The following is a 27,820-nucleotide window of genomic DNA, read 5'->3' as shown; positions in this document are numbered from 1 at the left end:
TATGTATTACACAGTAACAGATATCAATATGTAACATCTCATTACCCTTGAGTTGCAGCTAAAGATATTGCATCAGATAAGTAACAAAAGATTTTCATATATTTCAATATTAATTAAAAAGCAATTGTTACTTATTTTTGTTTAATAAAACTACCAATAATCTTAAAATATATATTTCATTATAATATAAGATTTACATAAAAATTATAACAAAATAAATCTCTACATATATCTTTAATACAAATCTATATACCGCCATATCTGTATATTGTTTGTTTAATTTTTTAATTACTTTACATGCATTAACATTTTCCTTACTATACTGATACAGCAATATTCCTACTATTACATCTCAATTGGTAAATGTAAGTACACATATTTATTATACAATAAAATATAATTATGTGCACTACTAATTGAATCATTTAGAGAGCTCTTCTGGACCTATATATACAAAATATATTAATACCTATATACATACAATAATTCATAGACATATATACTGTTGATTGTAACAAAAACGATTAAATAAATTGTTTCCAAATTATATCACAATTAAATATAAATAATACTCCAGCTTATTATTTTCAAATTTCTTCTAGGGCTCCACCAGTTAATTTAGCAGCATACAAACTAACAACCTAAAAATAATAATTATGATTAATTTGATTATTCAAGTCGATAAGAGTATTTTTTTTACCTTGTAAATAAACTGATATTGTTCTCTACTTTGTACTGAACTAGCACGATCACGTCTTATTCTGTACACTATCCTTGGTATGTCTACCAAACGAGTCTTCTCAAACTCCCTAATAGCAATATCACAAGCTATCACTACACCTGTACGCCCTGTTCCAGGACTACAGTGCACTACGACAGGATTTACATCGATTCCTGCCGATCCATTAGTAATTCCATTCACACCATTCTTCTAAAATTAATTAAAATAATGTGGATATAATATATTAGTATTATTTATTATTTATAGGTTACCTTATCTATTGTTGACGATTTCATGTAGCTTCTAGCTTCAATTAAGAAAGCTATAATGGAGTTAGCCTCTGAAGGTATTCCTTTTTCTGGCCAACCTAAGTACCAGAAATGAGTAACTTCTCTCCAACTATTTGATACCATGTTCTGAAAAATAGTCATTGTTATGACAATAACCAATTCCACTATTACTAGAAAAATTTTACCTTTAGTTGTAGAGATGAAATTATATATTTATCTTTAACCTCGCGCTTCTTGAGAGTAACTTGGAAGTCACCGAACAGTCGGTGACAATCTAATACTTCTGATGGAGGCAGATAATCCACGCATTTTTCCTATAAAATTTTCAATGTAAAATCTATTACATTTTTTACGAAGAAACTTACAATTCCATTTTCAAAAAGTTGAGTTATCATTAAAATTACTTTGGATTGTTGTTCCCACACCATTCTCCAGAAATCATCAATGGTGTTTTGCATGGGGCCTTGACATGCAATATAATACCCTTTAGTATTTTTAGGACCCTGAAATTCATATAACAAATAATTAATATTCCTAAAATATTTAAGACTTACATAACATAAATAATATACAATAATAAAATTTACAAAAAGTCAGTTTTCGTCAAAAAACTTTGGAGGTAGAATTTAGATAATACATAACACAATATGGTTTGTTGTCAAACGACTAAAAAACTGGTTTCTTTAATTAGAAATTAGCTTTGGGCTAAGAGTTCCAGCCTTACTTACACCTATATAGTTATTATAAAATCTTGTCTAAAATACAGGTTTTTTATTTCAAAAACCATTTCAATAAAAATATTCGTTTACAGTGAATCCCAAATATTATTATATTAAAAAATAAAATAATTCCACGTGCAATTAATTTGTGAATTTCCATTATTTTTTATGGCGTATTCGTCGGCACGTAAACATTACATAACTGTCTGATATTGCGATGTCTTTTTTATTATTTTAGGTTTAATTGCGATGTATGTGCTCACCGTAACATAGTTTGCATTTATATAATCACTGTTTGGGTAACCTTCGATGACGTTCAGGAATACCCTGGTCTCCGGAAGCGGTATAACATTAGCGTATCTGTTTTTGGTCTCGCATCCTTCAGGCAGCTCTGAAGTTCTCGCTGTTATTTGGGGTATTTCTTCGTATTCTGCCTTGATATCTTCCAAATTTGAAGCAAACTTGGCCAGTGCGGGGAAGTTTAATGGATGTGTCACAGCCACCTAGACGAAATAGAAATTAGAAATAAAAATTGAAATATATCTTTGGTATCGTACCGGATCATCAAAGGCAGGATTTCCATAAGATCTTTTCGAGGCTCTGGCACCTCCCTTCCTTCTTACGCTATTGTAGGCGGAAACGTTGTCCATACTGTAATCATCCAGACTGACTGGTGTGCATCTTTGACCGTAGTTAAATCGTTTCTGTCTTTTCCTCATGATGTACTACAAAATAAAGTATATAACAAAACATTATTAGATATATTACATTTTCTGACTCACCAATAATCCAGCTAGTACTATCAAGCATACTCCTCCAACTGAAGATATAACAATGGCAGCAATGGTTCCTTTGTTGTCATCTGGATCTCCCATATTGTTTTCTTCTGTAACTCCAGTGCTGTTTTCTTCCGTTGTAGCAGTAGTATTATTTAAATTTCTCAAATCTGGCTTAATGATTTCAGGAGTTGGATAATTATATCCAGAATCATTTGTTTCTGGCCGTAGTATTGTATCATTTTCAATGTGGATATATATTATTTCAGTGGTGGAAAAATGATCTGTTACTGGAATTTCAGGATGATTTGTACTTATATGAATTTCATTGCTAGCAACGTGCTCACTGGTGGTAGCGGCAGTACTAATAGTTGTAGAAGTTGATGCTACAGTAGGAGTCATTTCAGATACACTAGAAAATGTTGATGTACTGGTGGAAGTACTATGAATTGTAGTTGTATCTAATTTCAAATCCGCGTTGTCTGATACATTTTTAATAATTTCCGTTCCTTCATTTGTTGAAGCAATTGTTGTAGCATCTGTGGTTATATCTTCGGTTGATATACCTGTAGTAATTTCCGCAGTAGTTTTTTCTGTCGTTGTTATAACTGGTTCAGACGTAGTGTCTGGAATAGTTGAAATTTCTGTAATGGGCAGCTCTGTAGTGAATAAATCCGTATTTTCTTTAGTAAACCGTTTGACATCTGCGGGTTTTGTTGTTTCCTCCGTTTCAGACTCAGTGGTTGGTACAGTCAGGGTACTTGTAGTCAAATCTTCAGGTATATTCGTTGTGTCGCGAATTCTTGATGATATTTCAACTGGTTCACTTGTAGTTGCGGCGCTTGAAGGATCCGTTTTGCTTTCAATCTCTTTGCGAAGAGAAGTATTTGTTGTAAAAATGGGAGAATCTGATTCGGTAGAAGGTAAATCTGTAGTAACGTTCTCTTTTATGTATGCTTCGGTAGTAATTTCACTTACTATCTCTGTAGTTACTTCGTTTCTGTCCGTAGTTTTATATGTGGTTGCCTCGTTAATAAACGACACAGCTTCAATAGTTTTTGGTGTTACAGTTGTCAAAAAGTCATCGTTTTTAATTGTTGTTGTTTCAGAAGATACAGCTTGAGTAGTTTGTAATGTTTTGAAAGTATTTATAGGGGGTTTTATGGTTGTTAAAATTACATTCAGAGAAGTAGTTTTAGGCGAATCATCAGGTTTCACACGCACTTCTGTTGTAATAGACTCGGTAACTGTTTGATCTTCACTGGAAGTGTGGAGTGGAATTACTTGATTTTCTTGGGCAACTTGTTCGATAGTTTTGTTAAATTTACTTTGATCATTAATTTTGTTCCTAGATATTTGCCTTTGAGATTTTGTTGTTGTGGGGATTGGTGTGGTAGTTGTTAAGGAATCAATATATTTTACTGAGCCTCGCTTAGTAACATTTATTGCTGCTACAGTTACTGGTGGTTCATAGTCGGATTCTTCTTGTGATGACGTACTTGGTAGAAGGTTAGCCTTTTTCACTGTGTCAGTCTCAATTTTGTTACTTAAAATGTGGCTGATATTTCTATTTGTTGGTGGTTTAGTTAACGTTACTGGTTTTCTCGTAGTCAAAATTACTACTTTTTCAGTTGTAACGTCAATAGTTTCTTCCTTACTAGAATCTTTCACAACTGTATTAGATAAAGATTCGTTTACATTTTTAATGGGTTCATGTATAATCTTGTTTAATTTTTCATTGGGTTCTTCAATAACGTCGGTTTTGTTGAATGAAGACTCGAAATATATATTGGTGCCTTCTTCTACTGATAGATCATTATGAGTACGTGTTTTATTACCAACATTGTTATTTACAATATTTTTTATTTTGGTATAATTTAAAGTTGAGTTGGCATTGTTATTGCTTTTTTCAATTAATTTTTCAATGTTAATTTCTTCTTTGGTATCCGAATACTCTGGAGAATCCAAATGTTCCAGTTTTTGATTAACACTTTCCACTGCTTCCTTATATTTGTTATCAAAAAATTCAGTTTTTGGAGTTGTGAGATCTATGTTAAAAACAGTGTCCTTTAAATGGTCTTTGACAACTGATGTTTCAGTTTTGCGATCGAACTCATGGTCAACGTATTTTTCTGTATCAGAAGACACCGGAACGGTATAAACATTATTTATGTTATGGAATTCGGGTGATACGAATTTATCTACGTCCACATCTATAGATCTGGCGTTATCTTCCCTCGTTACCTCTTTACTTTCTGAACTTTCAGCTTTTATTACATTGTCTTTATTTTCTTTTGATGTTGGTTCTTCTGATTTGACTATGTTGTTTTTGATCACATTCTTTGCTCCAGTGGTCGTCGTAACGTCAAAGAAGTTCGGTTCACTTTTTCTGTAAGACTCCGACTTTTCAAGTTTGACTGACGTTACGTTTTTTGGGACAGTTTCAAGATCATTTAAAGTTAATTTTCTTTCTATGTGAATATCACTAATATTTACATTATTTAAATTTACATCAGTCTTTGGTTTGATATTATTATTTACATCGCTAGTTACTCTTTTGCCAAAATTTTGGTCAAGTATGTTAGCTTCCGTAACATCTACATCTTGTTTGTCGGTTGTATTGTTAATATTTGTTTCTCGAATATTTCTTACGTATGCGTCCCCGGGGAAACCACATACTTGAAATATAAGGAAACTCCCTGCAACAAAAAATAATTATTCAAATAAATATGTTTATGATGATGAAATTTAATATGTTTTATCTCATCTCTAGTGTTAATTTACAGTGAAACATGAGAATTACTTAATATGTATTTTCACGATCAGGTGAGTGGCAAGAATAAATAAAATGTTTTTATAAGCATTTGAATAACGGATGACTAATTCGACCTTATTTTAAATATTGCTGTAAATGGTTACAACTAAGTTAACCTTATTAAGCCAATATGCACCTTGGCAATACATATGTATATGTGGAAACTATTTTTTAAACATCTTGTGTAAAATGCAATTAAAAATTTGGTAATTTCGAAACAATATTTGAAGGATATGACGAGAATATGTTAAGATGCTGTAGATCTGTTACTAGTATGCATATTAAAGCCTTCATTATAAACAAGTAATTATATATTTTGCAAGTGTACTTAACAAGTAATTAAAAAAATGAATTCACACTTCAGGGAGACAGTTATGCACATACAACGCACTGGTGCACTTAACGGTGAAAAACGAATTAATCACTATGGTTCGTATAGCAAAAATAATTAGTTTTTCAAAACAATTCACCGCGTCATTTTATCTTGCCAGCTACGGGTTAATGTCTTAATTAAGTCTCAGATCAGTGATCCTGGAGAGAATTTGAAATTCATAAAAATACATTTAATACAGTGAAAACTTATAAATTTTCCATGTCATTAAATAATACACTAACAATAAACAATACAATTAAGTGACGCAATTGGAAACAACGTACTTAAAATTAATCATATAATTCACCTTTTGTGTTTAAATTTAATCTATTTAAATTTGGTGTGACATCAATCATACAATCAGACCTGACATCTTGAATGTAATCTTCTTGTTAAAATTACATATCAAGATTTACAAGTCTCAATATGCAATTCGACACCAAAAATAAAATTTAGTTAGTTTTTACAGTTCGGTACTAAATAAATGACTAAATTTATTTACTGTTTTTGTCAAACTACCTGAGAGAGAATCACACTTGTAACGGTTTATTTTTTAAGATCCATTCTAAGAAGCAGTTAAAAATTCATGGTCGTGTAAAATTTGAAATAAAAAATATGAATAACATAAAGTTGTTAAAATAAATTGTGGTTACAATTTTATAGTTTTTCTTAAATGGCTTTGATATCAATTCTTTGATTATTGATACATCATTGGGTTTGATGATGATGCATCGCATCATTGAGCAGTCAAATTTTAGTTAGAATAGGAGTTTAACAACCCATAAAACAACAACCAGACATAGCTAAAAAATTGTTCACGCTACTCCCATTCGCAGTAAATCACAAAATAGGAAGTGTGCTGCATTTGCATTTCTTTGGCTGTGCCGGCATTATTCTGTGTAGGTGGACCATAACCAGCCTTAACCGTAGCATAAAAGTCAATTAGTGGAAACACAATTACGAAAATACGTGCGGTGCATCACTTAACTGTTTCAGATTAATGTCTTAAATTGAAACAATGGCGTATTGTGTATTTTTTCCTCAGATTTTAAACGCACCGAAAGTAAAAGTTTGCTCGACCAAGTGTAAACATCAAAACAAACACATCGTCGTGTAAACTATGCTAATGAAACTGTGCTAATTTCATATGAAAACGAAAATTTATTCAATGAATTTCAGTTTTGTGCCTGTACTCCAGAGCAAACAAATCCACTTCGGCAGGAAACAATACGCAGAAATTAATACAATGTTGAGCAACTTCAGTGGACGAGGACATTTCAACCCTGAGGCTCAGGAAGTCCGAAAATAGTGTTACAAAGAAATGAAAAGGCCAACAAACTGCACCTAATAACACCCAACATAAATCGCCTTGACTTTTCGCTATTATCACAACACAACACGTGAGTTTATAAGCAAGCAAATAAAAACTACTAGTTGATTATGACATCTACTAACAGTTTAATTATTTGTTGTTTCGAGTGGAACACGAGGTGATTGTCATATATGTAGTAACTTATAGTTAAAAGTGCGATAAAAATATTTTATCTGATAATTAGCAATTCATTCTGCCAAATTATATTGGCTCAACTAACTAATTAAAATTAAGCCAATTTACTTTCCACGTAAATATTTTACCACCTTGATAAAAAGATAAAAGAACGTTGACTTTAATACCTTTATTATATTAAGACAACATATAATAAATTGTGTCTCAAAATATGGAATATTACATAAAGATGAATGCTTTAAGGAAGTTAATGTTCCATTAAACTCTAATTAGAGAACTTTGGGGCTTCCTGAAACTAATGGTTTCCGACAAATACATATTTTACATAAATATTACATAAATATGTCTTTGTAAATCCGATATAAGCAAATTACTGAGTACATTTTCATTAAGCGTTTTAAAGGTTTTATTATTCCGGATAACAGCTTCCGTTGCTTGAAAACAAAATGGTGCAGCAAAATCAATTATTTAAATTGTTAATTGGAGTATATCAATGTAGTATTGAGCCCATTGTAAAACCAATTCCAAATAAAATATTTACAGTAATACTAATTTCGAGTTTGTTTAATGTCCTTCATACCTAGTTAACGACAATAATGTAAAAACGGTACGTATAATCATAACAAAATACTCGACAACGTGCAATATGTGGGATAATTAAAAAAAAGCACAGTTATAAAAAGCACCGGACTACTTATGTTACACTAGATAAAATAAATTTAGCGAAAAATTATTTTGCAACATTTCCCGGTTGGTTACCAAAATAATTTGCGGAGTGCATTATGAGATGAAATAAGTACATTTGTTACCAACCGGAATCTGAACTGTACATATAATCACATATATTAGTTTGTGAAAGTTAATGTTTTTTATTTGAGTTAATACAAATGGATAAATAATATCAATCCGTACCTAGAATTAATCGAAGCGTGAAACCCATAATGTTGGCATTGTTGCGTTGGATTTTAGTTGATTATCTGAAACAGAAAAACAGAAAAATAGTACTTCGTTCAAAATAAAAAAAATGCATGTTGCTTCATTCGAGGAACCACCGAAATAGTTGTGCAATCAAAATACCAAAAACAACGTAATAGGAATGACCAATGACTTTTGAATGGATGCTCATAATAGTCGACAAAAAAAACTTGTAAATTGTAAATATAATATTCATTATAAATTCAAATTTAGCACATAAATTTAGATAATTATTAGTTATTAATACTTTAGCTGGAAAACTTTAAGACTAAATAATTATTTAAAATATGTCTGCAGGAAATCATTAAAATTACTGTTCCTATGAATTTTGACAATTTTTTGTATACATCAAAGGCAGCTTACGGTACTACTTCGTGTGAATGGACCTATAATTTCTGAGGCCACTGTGGGGCAATTGTAGTTCTTCAACAACGTAACAGTCAAAATACAGGATGAAAAATTCAATGATAGACGGCAAAATTTGAAATAGTTGTGTTCAGACCTTTTTGAATATTAAAATGAATTCACAAATAGAAAGCCGTATAAACTGAGATAATATTAAGCAATAAGCAAGTCTAATTCATATTCATTTCGTATATTACGTTCCTATTACATTAATTAGAAAATGGTGTCATTTATGCAGTTCTTGAGGCAAAAACGTATAAAACTGCATTTCATGGGAACATCACGTATGCAGATAATCCATATTGATGACATCATAAACTCTTTCGCCAGTTCGGTGGACGGTCGCCGTTAAATTTATAGATAAGTTGCGGACATTTAAAGCGTACAGCCTGAACACCAATATAGAACCCAGAAACCGGTTGCAGAACAACCGTTGGCCCACTCCCGCACGCGGATGTACAAAACGTAATTTCAAGATCAAATATTGGTCAAACTGTTCGCCGAAGGCCGACGGCGCATTGGTAACAAACGTGATCACCATGCACAAGAGCCGGTACCACCTCGTGCTTTTGGACCCTCGATTGATGCGTAGCACCTAACCCCGTGTACGTTTCAATGTTAAAGCGCTGTCACTTTCGTTCGTTCTTATGTTCTACGTATCAGATTTACATTGGAATGCGGGGACATTATGATCAGGAATGGCCCGAGGCAACATAATTTATATGTACACTGCGTATTGTTATTGGAATTAATCGATTAAAATAATGCGCAACGTGAGCATATCACGTTTGCCAATTGATTATGTTAGTGCGTATGTGACACTTTTCTAGGATCTGATTTCGTTCAACCTAATTGGTTTGGAGAAAATGTTACGCATTGCCAAGAACCGAATTTGACTAGAAAAATTCCTATTTTTGGTGCCAGTACTTAATTATTGTGGTGTGATTTGGAAATTTGTCGGGTAGGATGTTGTTACTGGGAGTCTAGGATTCCCGAATGTTAATAAACAATATGTAAATAGCACTATTTAATTAAATATTGTGTTTTTAATTTAATTTTCCAACCTTTACCATACGATAAATCAAACCAACAGCGATAAAAACAATGAATGTTAACATCGTTTTCCAATGCAGTCTCGTGAATCGCGTTCTACTTTTTTAACATTCTTGCCATACCATAAATGGATGTAGGTGACAAGTTTGCAGATTATTTAACCGCGTTTAACAGTTGCGTTTAGACGTTGAAAATCATTTCATTGAATTGATTAACGTGGTTTTAGTCATTAATTAGTTACGTTTTCCAATGTGTTTGACCTTCTGGGGTAATTAGAAGGATTTGTTTAGCAATGAAAGATTTCATTTATTCAACCAAAACATTCATACAAGAATTGACGTTTCTTAACATGTCATTGGTCCCACATTTCTCTTGGAATAAAACTCTCGTCTATTTGACTGGAATAGAGGATATGAATCTTCCTTCATTCAACACTTTTAATTAAATTAAAATTAATAATAAATATTTTTATAAGTATATTTTATAAAAACTCAGATACATTTCTCAAATTTATTTTTTGTTGCGAATATTACATATTTCTAACGTTTTAAAAATGTTCTTATTGTTGTATTGTACTGCGAAGTTCTTATGTATAAAAATCCATGCCTCGTATTATAAAAATGTAAATAAGTATGCATAACCCATTCAAACATTTACGATTTATTTCAATTTACGTCATCCTACCGGACTGTTATATCAAGATTATTGTGTTTTCCATGAAAACATTCGTTTAGCTTTAGAAGAAATGAATCGATGGTATAATTTTAAGGTGGCATAAGACAAATTGACGTAGAGGAAATATTTAATGTTTCCCAGAGAGAGATATGAAGAGAAACTGGTAGTCCGGCTGAACAGCATCAAACTCCTGTACAACAACAATTCACGATAGATATTTGTCATTAATTGCTCGAAGACCTCATCTTAAAACTACTAAGTTAGTAACTGAATTACAGTCGTTAGTCGGAATATCAGTCAGATTACATAAAACCAATCTACATTCAGTCCAAAATGATGCCCACCTCTGGAGACAAACGAGGGGTAAGATTGGAATGGTATAAAGATTTTTAAAAGCAGGTTGAACATAATTGGGTGAGTGTTTCGATTCACATGGAACAATAGTTTCAAAAGGATATGGAAATTCAATACTTCTTAGACATGTCCAGGAAATGTTTACATATAAAGGTGGCATAATAATACCCTGGCCTGTACAATCATCAACGGAACTTAAATCCGAAAATGTTTCAAAGAAGAAAAGTCTTGTATTTAGAATGAATTCAGATACCACAAAATGCTTTTAACCACCTTATTTTATCAATATCCTACAGGAGGACACAGTTTTTATTAAAATTATTTATCATTTATATATTTTTACGTTTATATTTTAAATTTGACAAATATTTTTTACTTTAATTTAGTTTAAATAAAAAAATATATACCATAATACTAAATTTTTTGAATGTGTATTTTTTATCTGATTTTAACAAACTTTTTTCCAATTGTGAATCATGGAAATATATCTATATTGACACATTTTTGGCCCAAAACCAAAACTTACAGGGTAATTAATGTTTTAAGCATGAAATATGAGATTTCTTAAAATTTTTTATATAAAACCTAAGTAGACCACTGGATTAAGCACCTTTTGAAATTCCATAAAAAATATGCATATTCATAATTCTGTAGGAAAATTAATAATCATATATAGTATAATACAATATATTAATACTATACTTAAGGGTATAGTATTTGTCAATATTCCAATATGATTTCTTTAATTTTCATGTCTGAAGAATTACCCTGTATTTTTCGATTTTGTGCCAAAAAAATGTGACATTTTGTACATATTTTCATGAAAAAATAAATCAAAATCGGACAAAAAATACAAATTTTACGGAGTTGTTCCGCTTTGACACTGTGTATGTTGAGGAATTTTAATTTGGAATTATAAAGTTAAGATTTTTATTTAGATTAGAGTATTCTAGTTGAAAAAATGAAATCATCTAATAAAAAGTGTTCTTATTTACTCCTTTAGCCTATTTAATATTATATTGAAAACTTATAGTTTCTGAAAAGTAAGAAAGAAAACCCATTTTATTTTAAGAAAAACATTGATAGGAATGTACTTCTTAAACGTCTTATATTTTGAGCATAATTTTCAAAAAGTACCTCTTTTATAATATTTATGACGCCACTCTAGATATTTTAATAAAATTTGTTACACAGCTACTATACTAACCAAGGGTGGAAAAAAAATCAAATCTTCTCATAAGTGAATAAGAATTATAAAAACAATTTTTATTATGAGAAAATCGCTTACAATACTTTTGTTTAAAAATATGTAGTTCAAATTCCACACGGCGGTATCATAGATATTATAAAAAAAAGGTTTTAAAACTTGTTCTTTTTTTAATGAACCCAAGAATTGACTCCTAAAATATTTTTATTTACTTTTGAAACATTGTATATTTTTGGTATTATATCATTTCATCTAATAAACATGGTTTTCTAATAAAAATACTGAAAATGTTTTTTTACAATTATTATGTTCAATTAAATTCCATATTATAAAATACACAATATTGCCCATAAATATTAATATACATGCGTCATACCATTTCTAAACATTAAATTTATATTTATTTAATGGGAAATCATAATAGGCATTGTTTAAAAAATTTTAATAGTGCTAATAAAATGGTCAAACGGGCAAAACAGTGCTAGTAAATACTATAACAACATACAGTTTTATAAATATGCACAAACTATCGCAAATTAAGTTAAGAATTTTGACAAACATTTACCTTGTTTGTATAATCGCAAATCGATAAACTTAGTTCACAACACTGTTACTTCTACGAATTCTGAAGCGAAAATAAACCTATTTTGAGTTGACCATAACATTTTATCGAGTGCCTCTTCCGTTTTGATACACATAACAACCAACTTTGCGGTTGTCTATCCAAACATTACATAAGGGCGGCAGATATTCAATAACAACAAAATGATTATTGATCCATTAAAACTGTATCAACGCGTTTTTGGGTGACGTCCACGGAAGAATAAGTCGACTAAGTATTTTTCATTATGAAAGAATTATATAATTAGACGCGACAATTAACTAATTATGCTGTTACGTCACTTTCGCTGGCATTATTGTCTGTGGGACTTAGTATTGTTGCGATTTTTCTTGTGAAATATGCCACTGTGTAAACTTAGACAATGTAATAAAGCGGTCTAATTAATTATGTACAACCGTGTTCTATGCAGTAGTTAACAAGTGCTTCTCGTGTGTAATTTTGGCCAGACTGTTGCAGACGGGCCACGAACAGAATTGAATAAACAACAGAATAATAAATACAATTGTAAATATTTTTGCTTCGACAACGAAATTCCACGTTATTTATTCAGATGTGAGACATCCAATGCAGGAAATGTCAATTGCAGCGACACAAGACAAGCACATGTAGGATCGGCCCTATCTTATACATATTAATTTATTCCTTCACGTATCAAATTTGAATGCAAATGACCTTTTGCAAGATACAATGGCCCTACCTACGAATCTTGCGTTTTGTTATTCCGAGGGAGTGCACGTACAATGAAAGAATACCGAAGTATCCGCCAGATCCGTGATGGAGATAACCTTTTGCAATACGAGGCGAAGTACCTAGTTTAAATGTCTATAACACAAATTGTAACAAAGAACTATCATGCCTTTCGACAATTGGCCAACATTAAGTGTTTCAAAAGAATGATTTGCATTTGTTACCAGAATTAGTCACAACCGAAATTACTGAAATGACCAACAAGATTTATCGTGAGACGGTTTGGATTGACTGTGTTAATATTCAATCAATGTGATTAAAAGTTCACAACGCGGTTGTTAACAGCCGTATACACAAATATTTATTTACGTCTAATGCAAATATCTCTGTCAACGATCCAACCTAAATTCAACAATGAATACCAATTACGTGGGCAACTCTGACTAATCAATTTGGAAAGTATTTTTCTCTAGCTGGTTCATAATTAATAAATTATTTTACACAAAATGCTTATAGCAAGTATTACAATATAAAACTAAATACAATGGACTACAAACAGCAAATGATGATAATTTGAGACCTTTACTCAGTCACACAACGGTCCACTATAAAAATATAAATCATGACCTTTATATCGTGCGATTCACTTGCCAAACAACCAATAACTTTCCGCTGAATATTCATTGTGGAATATTTAATATTGAGCTGTGAGTTGTTCTTCGAAATGGTATTATTCAGTATAAATGTTGTACGCCTTGACCAGTCACGTTTTCTTACAATTCGTTCCTCTTAATAACAAGTTTAGTTTTTTTTCCTCATCATATTCAAGCCTTCCTTCTATGCATTAGACTGGCACTCCCTGACATACCTCAACTTATTTGCAAGAAGATATATCCATTAATTGAAGCTTATTTATGTTTATTTTGTATCATTTTAATGTTTTTTATTTATTTATTGTTGTAGCTATATATAGCTCTTGATGTGAAACCTTCATAAAATTTATTTTCAACAAATAAATTCTTTTATACACTTTAAAACAGAAATAAATATTAATATACTACTTTAACAACAATAGAAAATATAAAGAAATCCTTGATATTTCTACTAATGCATAAACTATCATCTCGAAGTTCTTCATTGTAAATAATAAATAAAAAGTCAGACATGCCTCTTAGTTATCCATAAAACTAAAGTTTTCAAGAAACTATACTTTGTTTAATTATTGTTCATCAAACAATAATACATAAAAAAGTTTTTTTACTGTAAACTTTTGTGGTTCTTTAAATGCTATTAATTTTCACCATTAATATGGTGACTTGTTTGATTTACTGTCGGTACCGTGTCTCCTTAAAATTGTACTAATATAGAAATTCCAAATAAAAATTGAAACCTTGAAAGTATTTTATTTCCATTGAAAAGAATCTTCGCATGCAAAACTAAAAGTTTAATTACAATCTTTATAAATAATTACTCTTTTAGTAACATTTTCATTTCAATAGAAGTGAAATTGTCTTATCCTCGGTCTATTTACAGCAACCAAGTATAAATCGTAAACCGTAACACATACATTTTCTTCACCAACTTAAATTTCCCACTTATCAGCAGATAAATTCAATCTGTGGTATCAGAGATAATAGATCGAAAAAATAAATTAGGTCAAGACTAATGTCACAAATAATAAGGTTTCACTGTTCATGAGTTTTATTAAAATTATTGCTTTACGACCTGGTAAGTAATGGAACATCCTTGAGATTATTATTCCTAATTGAACTCTTTAATGTTATGAAGGAGCTTGCGATAAACAATTTCTTGTAACACCAATTTAGAAACGTACTTCACAACCAATAAAATTATTTGGTGTTGCCCAATTAATACGCAAATCTGATATTCATACAATGTGCCAATGTGTTACTGTTGTTCGTGGTAAAAACATCAATTTCTCTGCATTACAACGTTCTTACAATAGCCAGCAAATGAAAACTACTTTTGTAACACTTTCACGAAGAGTAAAGTATTGAAAATAACAATTACAGAAATGAGCAGCTTTATCTTGAATCTATCAAGGCATGGGATGTGCTAAATTTTTATTTATCGAAATTTGATGCAAAATTCTCGTTTTGCGTTTTGCAATAGGTTATGAAACGAATATAATTTGTTTAAATTATTTATTTTATAATTTATTCAAAAACTTTTATTGTTGACGTTATTCCAATTTTCATAAATTGTAAAAGTAGACATAAACGTTTATAGTCTCACTCAGGTTATGCATATTTTATAAAGAAATTATTTAAGTCATTCTCCACTTACAACTCAGGCTATTCTTGGAATTCAGTTTCCTTTCCATTTTTAAATAACTTAAATATTTTAACATCAAACGTCAGTTTTCATTTACAAATAACAAATATGGATTAAAAAAAAAACTTAAAACAGGTTATAATTAAAAATGAGATGATTTATGTAAATTTTGACATATAAATTGTGCTGTTACAAGTGTACAAAAGCGAATCTTTAAGGCTACCAATATATTTTATATTTATTTATTTTCCTCGGCCGGAAATTTTTAGAGATTATATCAAGCCTTTAGTTAATAAATGGATTTTTATCACTAATTAATACGTCTAAACTTGAAATTATACATGAAGCAATGTTTAATTAAACTCAAGGATGGTTACCAAAATTAACCTAGAATCTTAAATTGGGATACAGTTCATTTTAGATGCAAACATACAATTTTCATATAATGTATTGTACACGTGCTGAGACTACGCAAATTAAAATCGTAAAACTGGTAAACAAATTGCGTTTTAACTAGAACAAAAGCCCATTTCCAATAACCATAAATTTGATATTCTGCCAATTTTATTAATAGTAAATCATTATAATGGAAAAAATGTAATAAAAAGTATCATTAAATTTCAAACATCATGATGTTGTATCAGTTCCTGGTGATTAGTTGAGTATAATACAGACCTGCAGTTGCAGCAGTGCAGTAACACTTCCGTTAATGCTCTTCGAAATGTATTTAAAATTAGATAATATTAAACAGCAAACAAACCAAAATGTTTTTCTTCACTGCCTTGCTGTAAATTGTGGTATAATGTTTATGCAAAAGGTGACTTGTATAACAGCGAATTAGAAATTGACATTGTTGTAAGACATGAAAAATCACTTTCTTCTATTTGGAATATGCGTTGAAAGTAAAAATTTTATTGCAATATGTATTTCCATTTATCCGTTGCGAAACATGATAAAGTCTAGTAGTAGTTTACAAGTAGCCTTAATGGATCGGATGAAGAGGATTTTGCAGGTTGTTATCTTTACGTGCTAATCAGCAAGTTCACACGTCTAAGTAAAATTGTACACGGAAACACTTCTGCAATAAAAGTAAACTTATTTTATTGTCTGTTAGATTTCTAGGTTACTGGTTTGATTTTAATTAAATTACATATGCGCTTATCGAACAGGTGTGAATGGAAATTATCTTTAATTTAATACAAGTCAAACAAAAACTAATTAATTAAAGCTGCTAAAAATAAACCATTTTATATTAAGTCGTCACAAAAAAGTATTATACTTTCATAACAATAAAATTAAATTGCAATTCGTTTTTGAAATTCATTAGAGAGCGTATCGCAATTCATATGAATTAAAACATAAATGCATACATTACTGTAATGTTTCTTAATTTTCTCAAATGCATAATGCAATGTCGTTGCACACAAAACCATTTTCTTGAAACCATTATTTCAAAGTACAGGGCCCGTTACCCTGTTACAAAAACTGATTTAAATGTTTTTTCTTATAGTTTTATCTATTTTCTTATAGATATTTTCTTGTAAATTTTGAGATATTTTCGACTTTGGAACACATAGAAAATAGTATTTTATTAAAGCTACGATATATGGAAAAGTATTAACAATGTTAATTAATAATTTATTTGAAATTTAGTAATAATTTCAAACTTTTACGAATATCCAATTTGGTTTTTAAAAATCTTAAATAAATATGTAAACATATAAATATAAATAAATAAATTATTAGTTCCATAACAATAACAATATTAATTATCTCAAGTTTATCCAAAATATTCTACGATATTTTGTGAACGATTAATTATTTCCGAAATTTTAATTTGTTGTAGTTGTTTCAAATAAAGTCCATAATGTAATATTGTTAAAATAAATAAACTCTTATGTATTATTGATGATAGAACTCCTTGGTTCTATTATAAAATTAGACCAATAGCGTTCTGGATACTCGATCAATTTTTGTCTATCTACTCTGGAAATACTCAGTCAATTTGAATCAATTTAGGACACTCCGTATATTACCCATAAAAACAACATCAAACAAAATATTTATTGCTTACTGTTTAATATCAGATGAAGAATTTTTTGGACATTCACATTTTATTCAATTAATTTAAAAGTGTCCATATGTAATATTGTTGAGATAAATAAACAGTAAGAGACTAAAGTTAAGGGATTATTCTTTATAACATTTCACAAATAAAAATAAATATTTCCGTTTTGTTATTTAATCAATTCTTATGTTTTATTGATGAATCGTACACACACACCTTAGTTATAAAATTTGACAATTGGGCTGTTAAAATACTATATAACAGTCAAAATTAACCACTTTGGAACATCCAGTATATCGAACATGAAAAACTGATTTTATTAAGTGTTCTTCATCGAACAAAATATTTTTTTCTTTTTATTTAATTTTAATTATAGAATTTTCTGATTACACATTTTTTTTTCAATTTCTTTTTAAGTGTCCATGTGTAATATTGTTAAGATAAATAAGCAATAAATACTAGAGTCACAGAATTAATATTTATCATATTTTACAAATAATAACAGCTATTTCAGTTGTATTATTTAATCAGTTCTTATGAATTGTTCAATTATTAGTTATAAAATTAGACAAATTATGATACGGACACAGTTTTACTCACCCTTCTCTGATAACAGCCAAAATCAACAAATTTAGAACATTCAGAATACTGCACATAAACGTTCTACATCAAATAAAATATTTATGACTTATTAGTTAATATTAATAGTAAAATTTCCTGGTTACATATTTTTTCAATTAATTAGAAATGTCGATAATTTAATATTGCTGAGATAAATAAACAGTAAAAGATTAAGTTCATCAGTGTTTTTTATGTATTATTGATGAATTCTTTATTCACTCCTTAGTTATAAAATTACACAAATTACGGAATACGTGAGTTCTCTGTCTGCTCTGGTACTTGTAACAGTCAAATCCAGCAATTTGAGACACCCATCTGCATATGAAAAACTGCCTTTTTTAAATAATTCTACATAAAACAAAATTTACTTACTACTATAATATTAGTTGTAGAATTTTCTGGTTACTTATATTTTCTCCAATTAATTAAAAAATGTCCATAATAGGATCTAAACACTAAAATACTAGTCACAGAATTAATATTTATAACATTTGTAAATAGTTACTTCAGTTTTATCATTTCTTATTCACTTACTCACAATTATAAAATTACACTAATTTTATCCGGGTACATAAATTATTTTTTGTTCTATATACTCTGGAAATACTTAGTTATAGCCAAACTCAACATAAAAAATGTGTTTCTTAAAAACATTGTGCATCAAACAAAATATTTATTACTTACTAATTTTCTGGTTACACTTATTCTTCAATTAATTTAAAAATGTCCATAATATTGTTAACTCGAATAAGCAGTAAAAAACTATAGTAATAATAATAAACTTTATCACATTTCACAGATATAAATAACTTAATCTGAATCAATTCTTATATGTTATTGATGAATTGTTCACTTAGTTACAAACGTAGACCATTGTTACCTTTCAAAATAAAACACAGTGACTAAAAATACAATCACACGTTTGGCATTGCCATAGACCAATACATGACATTATGTACTAAAAGATCGTACAGATTGTTACTAAGCGACTGGTCGTACTATTTCAAAACAAAATAGTTATTTTTAAATGAAATCCTTTCGTGCGATAGAGGAATTAGCAACTGGTTGTTAATGTGAAATGTAATTTATCGAATCGACCTCTCTGCTGGCCACTGGCCTTTTCAAATAGCGGAAACACTTAACTTTCCCTTAGGCCATTGCAAACTCTTGACTTCGTTTACTTGTCACGTTATTGCCGAGCTCCCATTGGGAGAATTTGTATTTGTAATATGGATCCAGGTTATCACGCAATTCGATGTTTAAGATCGGACGAACTGGAGGAATCGATTCGTTGGGTGACATACCAGTAAATCAGATAGTATCAGTATAATCGACGTAAGGAGGAAAACTACAAATATCATGTAATAAACGAAGTGGATATATCATATTGTACTTTATTTATCAGATTTTTTATTAATTATATACCCATTCAGGACATTTTATCGTCTCCAACTCAAGGATTTCATTTTAATTTAATAATTGTTTTCAATGCGTACAACGTGATATATTGAAACAATGCAATAGCAATAACCACAGTCACAATTTTGCTTTCACTTACAAGACTTTTTATGTTAGCTTAAGATACATACAAAGCGTGGGCAACATAACGGAATATAGTAACCTACTTTGGCAACTTGTCTTAAAAACACGGATTTAACAAATCTGATGACTTAACCGTACGAATATTTAATATTATGTGCAGATATATCAATGAAGATGTTTTCTTTGACAGTTCAACTATTTTCTACCTACAGAATAATTTTTTTCGAGTTTCCAAATTTATAAATAAGAGAAATTAGGTAATGCCTTATTTAACAACCATACATATTCAAAGTTTCTAATTTTAGTGTAGATTAACCTGAGTAAATGTATAAGTAATCATCATTAAAGAAGTGTATAAACCATAAGAAGAAAATCAAAAATTAGTCTTAAATTACCTAATTACTTATTAATTATATAATCAGCAAATTATAAAAAATATTGGACAATATGATGATGATTTATATTTAAGAAAAATTAATTTGGTCTTATTATTACAGTTATTATTTGATAATAAGTAATTAAGCTGCATTTTTATCAGAAAAATGTAATTCTTTTTATTGTCGCCAATTAAAAATACTATGTATGGGACAAATGGATACTAATGATCATTTTTCCTGTAAACTTATCTGCAACAAGTGTCATTAGCAAGATACGCACAGTATTTATCAGCAATTTAACATATTTTTACACTAGAATGTTTTTTCAATAACTAATATCATAATTAACATAAATGAATACTCATTTAGATTATTATTTCCATAAATTTACACACATGATTTATATATTTAATTACCGGAATTATGGAAATAATTTTATTTATTTATTTTTTGAAAACGTTAGAATAATTGTAGACATTATTAATAAACTTCTTCAAGTGATCAGTTTATTCCATTCAAGACTCCTATAATTATTTGTCATCTTCTGCAATTACCCCCGTTCATGAACTTATCAGATCTGAAAGACTGTGCCACTTTTTTTGCAGATGATCCATCGAAACCGTATTAAGACGAATGTGTGGTGCATGAATATCTAACGGGATAAAAAATTGTTCAAAGAAATTCAAGCAGCGATCAATTTTTATACCTTATGTCGGTACGGTATTTATTGTAATATTGTAACATAACTACTATACAAAAGCCACAAACTTTAAATGTTAAAACAACAGTTATTCGTATTACAAATAACAGTGTTCATACGAATCAAAAGAGATATGTTTTGTACCGAAATAAGCCAAGGTGTGGGAAGTTTTTCTATTGTCTCATATGACATTTGTAAATATTATTTGCTTGTCTGGTAAATGTTGTCTGTGGTCATAACTCTTGACACAATTAAATATTATACAGTTAAACTATAATTAAAATGTGGAAATATCAGCAAAAAACAATTAATGATGTACAGAAAACAGCAATTATTTATTATGTTTTTACGGTGGCAAATGTAAATAAACGAAAAATTCCCTAAGTGAACACATTATTTCATTCAACTCTGAGTGTTTTGAAAGGATGTCGTTAATGAAGCAAGTTTATCTGCTTTTTTATTAATTCTATTTAAAACTATAATCAAGTCAGGTATAAATAAATACAGTTGATAACGACATAAATCGGTATCCATTAGTTTTTATGCACATCAACGGATATTTATAGTTTATTGTTGTTTTATATATGTTCTTAAGCAACGGAATGGGTTTGTAGAAAGGCAAATGACCTTAAATATCCAATAAGATCAGTCAGTTCCAATTAAATGGCTAAGGCAGGTAGAATAACAAGTTTAATAAATTTATTAAAATAATTTAATTCAATTATTTTTTGAGGATGTACCTTGTTATAAAATTACACCTATTACTGGTATAATAACAATATCACAAACGGTTATACCACCCAATTAAAAAATCTTGTAACTACCAAAGTAAAACAATAGAGTTTCATGTTTGTAGCATCTTAATTAACATAACAATGACAGTTTTGTATTAAGTGTATAATTATTGGTTCAAGATAATATATTTTTTCAAGGAGCCATATTATGTAACTTTTACTAAATGGTGAGAAAATGCAAATGGTAAAAGGATGCCTAGCATTATTGTATAGCTGACGGAGTGGTTATTGCTAATCATAGACAAACTTGCGTCAAACAACGATAAGGTAATTCAAGTCTTATCCGTATGTGCAGAATATAATTTATGTAATTAATTGTTTAAGCATGAAATTATTTTTATATTAAACATAATGTATGTGTCTAAATTATAGATATAGAAGTATATCTAGATATAAATTAAATTATGTTGCTGATATCATGGGATTAATAAGAAAAATGTTAATTGATAAGATAAATGACTCATTTATTTATTAATGAAATAATATTATAAGAATTTGTAATTCCTAAATTCTTGTGATCTTTTATTATAAATGAAAAAAAACCAATTATGAATTAGTTCATAGGAATAATATTTAAAAATTTATAGGTAACGAGGTCTCACAGATATCCTTAAATTCACATTCGATTTAAAAAAAATCTGTAGTATGTGTTAAATTTCACAAACTTATGTGAAATACCAATGTTTTGACTACATATTTACTTTATAGTGTTATTGTTTAATTCATCATTTTAATTGTAGTTCCAAGACCGAAGGCAAAAAAACATCTTTAATTTTTGGTAACTTATTAAAAAAATATCCAATAATCTCAAAGGAGATGGTAAGATATAAAAAAAACAAGTTATGTAAAACTAAATATTATTTTTTTCTCTTATGAAACATAATTTATTGCCATACAAATAAAACATTTTCAATAAACTTCCCAGTTAATATAACAATAAATGAAGAAATCTTTTAGATTTGCAAAAAATTCACCGTAACAAAATGATTTTCTTTAATTCTCGTGAAATTAGTATTACTGTGGTAATTATACAATTAACTACAGATAAAAAATAAACGTTTATTGCACTAACACCCAATTTTATTTTGTAGTCAATTATAGAATTTCATATATTTTTTACATATACTGTATAGATACATTAAAATTTCAAATATTTGAAATGCCAAAGACATATTTTTATAAAATATGGATATATTTTATATATCATCATTATGAATCTATAATAACAATAAATGAACAAATTATATTTTTTATATTTGCAAAAATTTCACCGGTTCAAAATAATTTTCTTTAATTCTCGTAAAATTATTATTACTTTGGTAATTACACAATTAATTACAGATAAAAATAAGTAAAACAAACATTTATTGAACTAATACTCAATTTCACTTTGTTGTCAATTATTAAAATATTTTTTTATTGTATTTTCTATTATACAATCTAAATAATTCTAAATAATTGAAATTACTAACGACCAATTTTTATAAAACATGATGGTAAAATTTCACTTCACCTTCTAACTTATGGATAAAATCACCATCATCATGAAATTAAGAATCTAGTAAATGAAGAAGTAATTTTTTACCAATTAACCCAATCAAAACCGTTTTCTTCAATCACGTCGAATTACAATTTCTTCGGTAATTACACAATTAACTACTGATAAAAAATAAAAGTAAAATGACTAAGACTCAATTTTTCTTGGTTATCAATTATTAGAACTTATATATTCTTCACATAGATTATTTCTAGATTGCTGTCATATGTAAAATATGACAGTAAACCTCCTAAATCATAGATAATATCAACATAATCAGAAAATTAAGAATCTAAAAATAAATTAGAAAATTATTTTTTTATACTTGTAAAAATTTCACCGATAAAAATGATTTTTTTAATTCTCTGGAAATTATTATTACTTTGGTAAATATTAAATTAATTGCAGATAAAAACATAAAATTAAATAAACATTGAATGCACTATTGCTTTACATAGAAATTCATAAACGAAACAATTGAAATTAATAAGAACTTATAAATAAAATCATCAACATGATGAAATTAAGAATCCAACAATAAAGAATGAAATTTTATATTTACAAAAATTCACTTAATACACTTAATATGTGTACTAACACTTAATTTCATGTTATTGTCAATTATGACTTTAATACACATATAATGTCCTTTGTCTAATGATGGGTCATAGTTACATAGTAGAATTAGGAAGCAAAAATTGGGCCAAACTTACTTTATTTATATAACTGAAATTCGAGTAAAATATAAGATCTTATTTTCCAGTAAACTATTATTTTAATCCTTTATATATTTTCACTGTTGCGTATATATACAAAATTACTAAGTAACCACTCATTTTCTGACAAACCAGAATAACAACCGTCAGTGGTTATCAGAAATTAATGGTTGCCTAGCAAATTTGTTATTATGAGGTTCCATAAATAGAAATACCATTTTAATTCACATGATATATCTTAAATCAAAAATCTCAAAAACAAGAGAGATAGTCTACCTTTTTAACTAAAAGGACAATAGTCTTTGAAGTATCAAAATATTATTGGAAGAAAAAATGTTACAACGGTTTTAGTGTCGTAGAAGATAGTGTCTTTAATGTAAAACAAAATGTTCAAAATTTAACTTTCCGAATTTAAAAAATAAAAGCTTTTACAAAATTTTACTCAAACAATTGATTTATATACTTAATTCTTTATACTTCAATCGAAAATAAAATATTAAACTTAACTGAACACCAGTTATTAGCTTTTAAATAAAGGAAGTTGGGTAAATATCAATATTTTGGGTCATCAACATAATAACTAACTGTGACCCATGTATATACTTTCTTTATATTTTACCGTGTACTGAAATTGAAAATAATTGAAACTAATAAAACAGACAATATTTCATAAAATACGACGGCAAAATTTCACTTAATCAAACTCATGATTGGAATCATTATTATCATGGAACTAAAAAGAAACTAACGATGCTTTGTTCCATTTTCAATTTGTATGTCGGATTCAGATTCAATAAGGATGTAAATTTAATATCATCTTTCACAAGGATGACGGAAATAACATTTCACCATTGCCTCCGTTACGAATATTGTATTTCGTGGAACGGTTGACATTGGAGCATAAAATAATTGAAAGTGATCAACGAAAACTGGAATAAAACAACTCGACATTAATATTGAATGTGAGTGGGTGGCTCCAGATATATTACAATGGCGTCGAATGTCATGCAGATTTGATGTCGTTTAAAAATGTTTGAACAACCCACATTTTAGTCAAACTTTTCAGTTTTACTCTTGAGTCATGACAAAAAAATGAGTCTAGTTATTTCTCTTGTTCTATTTGTAGGGTTATCTATGAAAATCCATTGTTCTAAGATACTGAATGGTACTTTTGAAATATAACGTTTAAAATAGTTTTGACAGTTCTTAAATTATTATTTCTGACAAAAATATAATTTGGAAAGTTGTATAGTGATTTGCAGCATCATTTAACATCATCTGAATCTAGTGGAAGTTGCAAGTTGTAATCTGCGACTAACCTCTTGAAGTTTGAACTTGGAGGACATTGTTTACTTCAAAAGGCAATATACTAAAGATGTTAAGATAATTTTTGTCATAATAATTGTCTTTTTCTTTATAATGAAATGATAATTGATTTATTATAAATAAAATAGGTTCACCTATACGATATTTTGTTACAAAAGGAGACACAGGTACTCAACAATTATATAAATTAATTAAATTAAATAGTTTCAATTATACAATTAAACAATTATTATGTATTATTGTACTTACTTTTTAAAATAAAAATTTGTATATATCTTTTATATAACTTTTGCTAATTAGTATGTTCGTAGAAATTTTCTATTTTTACAGTAGACGCTAAGATATTCAAGACTTTGTCACGCAATGTCAGGATTATTCTAGTATACAACTAAATCCCATTACAATGCTTAAGAGGATTTGCTGTCAGTCCAACATAAAATACAAACATGTAAATTACAAACATAATTTTCTAATAGATATCCATTAACTAATAATTACAGAAATAGTAATTGTAAAATAATTTTCTTTGTATATTTTCAAAACGGTAACCTTAATAGGTGATAGTCACTTCGACACCGCATTCCATTCCCTCTTCATTTCATGTGGTTTTACCTGAGCGACTCTTATTCCATCCATTCTACAGTTGGTTAATTCTAATGCTGCACGGTGTCAAACACTACAGGTCAACTTAATAAAGACCAATATTTTAAATTGTCCTAGTTAAATCGTCTCGCTTTAAGACGTGCACAGCATCCTCATTAGATCTAAATCAACTCACCATTACACACATCTCGATTCAAGGGTAACCAATAAATCGATCGAGGTAAACAATGTGATCAAGACAACGCACCAAATTATCGAACTAAACTGATAACACTGATCAATGAAAAATAATCAATTAAAAACCACACTGATAAATGATAAAACTGTTCGGGCAAACGGCCGCAGCAATGTTGGTGTGGAACGAAATCTCGTAGACAGCACACGGCCACGTTCAGAACGAAAGGTAACACGAGCGTACCTGTTCACAGTCTATGCACAACTGATCGGAATGAGTCAGGTTTTTGATATCGCTTGTTGTGAGCGGTGTTACTAAGCTACGTCATACATTGAATAGAATTTTTTTTGTTTGGAGCCTGCACCTCCTCCTTCTTTTATCACAGTGCTGCACTGTGCGGTAAATTGATTGCCATTTTTATTTTTAAAAGCTTTACAATTCTATTTGGTTTAATGTTACATGTCAGTTTTGTTGAGCAGATAAAGCATAACATTTACGAAATATCAAGAAATATGCTGCCGACTCAATAATTTTTTATCATAAATTGTATTTTTAAACTTAAATTAAAATTGAAAATGACTGAGAAGAGAGACACCTTTTTATTTTAAGAGACAATGCAAGAAAAGTATAATAATATATGATAAATACTCTCAAGATAAATAATAAAAAAATTTTCTAATAAGTCAGTAGAATTAAACATGAATCTTAGAACGGCAAAAATATTTTCTACATTTTTTTCAAGGCTACCCGGTACATTCATTTTTAATTTGTAGTTTATCTAGTAAATCTTGATAACTGTAAGTTTTTTGTTGACCAGTCAAAGTTCGGGTTATTGAAGTCCATCTGCATTTTTAGGAATAGTTCAGCCATCTTAAGGAACCGAAATTTGAAATCATCTAAAAATCAAGTTAAATAAAGAAATTTGATTTATTTTGTTAATATTATTATAGAAAATAAATTTTAGTAATTGCTTTCATGTTTTCAAATGATTTTAAATAAATACATTTGACAACTTCTCTTCTTATTTTTTCATTCTTAATACAGTTATTTTAAAAAATTGTCAGGAAGTATTACTAAGATTAAATAAGAAAAACATTAATATATAAATGTATACAAGGTGTCCCAGAATATGTGGGCAATCTTCTTTACGGAGATACGATCCCATAATGAAGGCCCCCGGAAGTCATTTGTTTTTAAATAACTTTTAAAGCACTAAGTGGAATTGAATATTTTTTTAATATGATGGTAACTAGGTAAGTCTCCTTAAATTACATTTTAGTTTCCTAGGGACGAACTAGTTCTAACACATTAATGCTACTTTTTGTTACACCCTGTATGATAAAAGAGCAACAATAATATTTTTGAACAGCATAAACCTTAAACTAAATATAGGTATTTTTTATCGACGAAAGTTTTTGTACAGTTTTGATTTCTTTTTACTCTTATGTTATCCTTAGCTCCAAGAATTGTAGATTTTTGGACCCTCCAGAATGTCCCAACGTTAGTCCTTACTTTGACCCAATAAAAAATAATCATTTCCAATAAGTTTTCTCTATTATCTATTAGATTGCATAGACTAAGCTTTTAAATAGCCCCACAAAAGAAATCTAATGGATTTATGTTTGATGATCGAGAAGAACAAGCCACTCCTATATATCGATTTTCAAAAACTATATTTTATTATCACAAATAAACATAAACAGTTTTCTGAGTTATTAATAGAATAAAATATTGAATTTGTAATCATATATATTGAAATATTGAAAGACAAAAAGTACACATCATAAAATTTGTTAATTAATTATTAATCTCCCAATAGGCATATGTAAATAAAATATTAGATATAGAAAATAGATCAAAGAAAATTCTTTTTTATGACACTTGTAT

General features: G+C 28.9%; 2 protein-coding genes across 2 annotated transcripts in view; one reads left to right on the top strand and one right to left on the bottom strand.

The window, feature by feature from the left end:
* LOC109607133 (microtubule-associated protein futsch) overlaps positions 1-27,820 on the top strand; it is a 155,697-nt gene that overhangs the window by 43,354 nt on the left and 84,523 nt on the right. The gene's annotated exons all lie outside the window — the stretch shown is intronic.
* On the bottom strand, positions 158-26,186 carry LOC109602072 (mucin-22). The gene is made up of 10 exons (XM_020018398.2): positions 25,934-26,186; positions 8,114-8,178; positions 2,513-5,205; positions 2,288-2,455; positions 1,994-2,233; positions 1,377-1,514; positions 1,197-1,325; positions 994-1,137; positions 701-931; positions 158-641 (listed from the first exon to the last, which is right to left on the bottom strand). The coding sequence occupies exons 2-10, from the start codon at positions 8,139-8,141 to the stop codon at positions 588-590; spliced, it is 3,825 nt and encodes a 1,274-aa protein (XP_019873957.2). The 5' UTR covers positions 8,142-8,178; positions 25,934-26,186; the 3' UTR covers positions 158-587.

This window comes from Aethina tumida, chromosome 3, assembly GCF_024364675.1.
Source record: "Aethina tumida isolate Nest 87 chromosome 3, icAetTumi1.1, whole genome shotgun sequence".
NCBI lineage: Eukaryota > Metazoa > Arthropoda > Insecta > Coleoptera > Nitidulidae > Aethina > Aethina tumida.
Note: the sequence above shows the minus strand (reverse complement) of the source record. Positions and strands in the feature narration are given on the sequence as shown.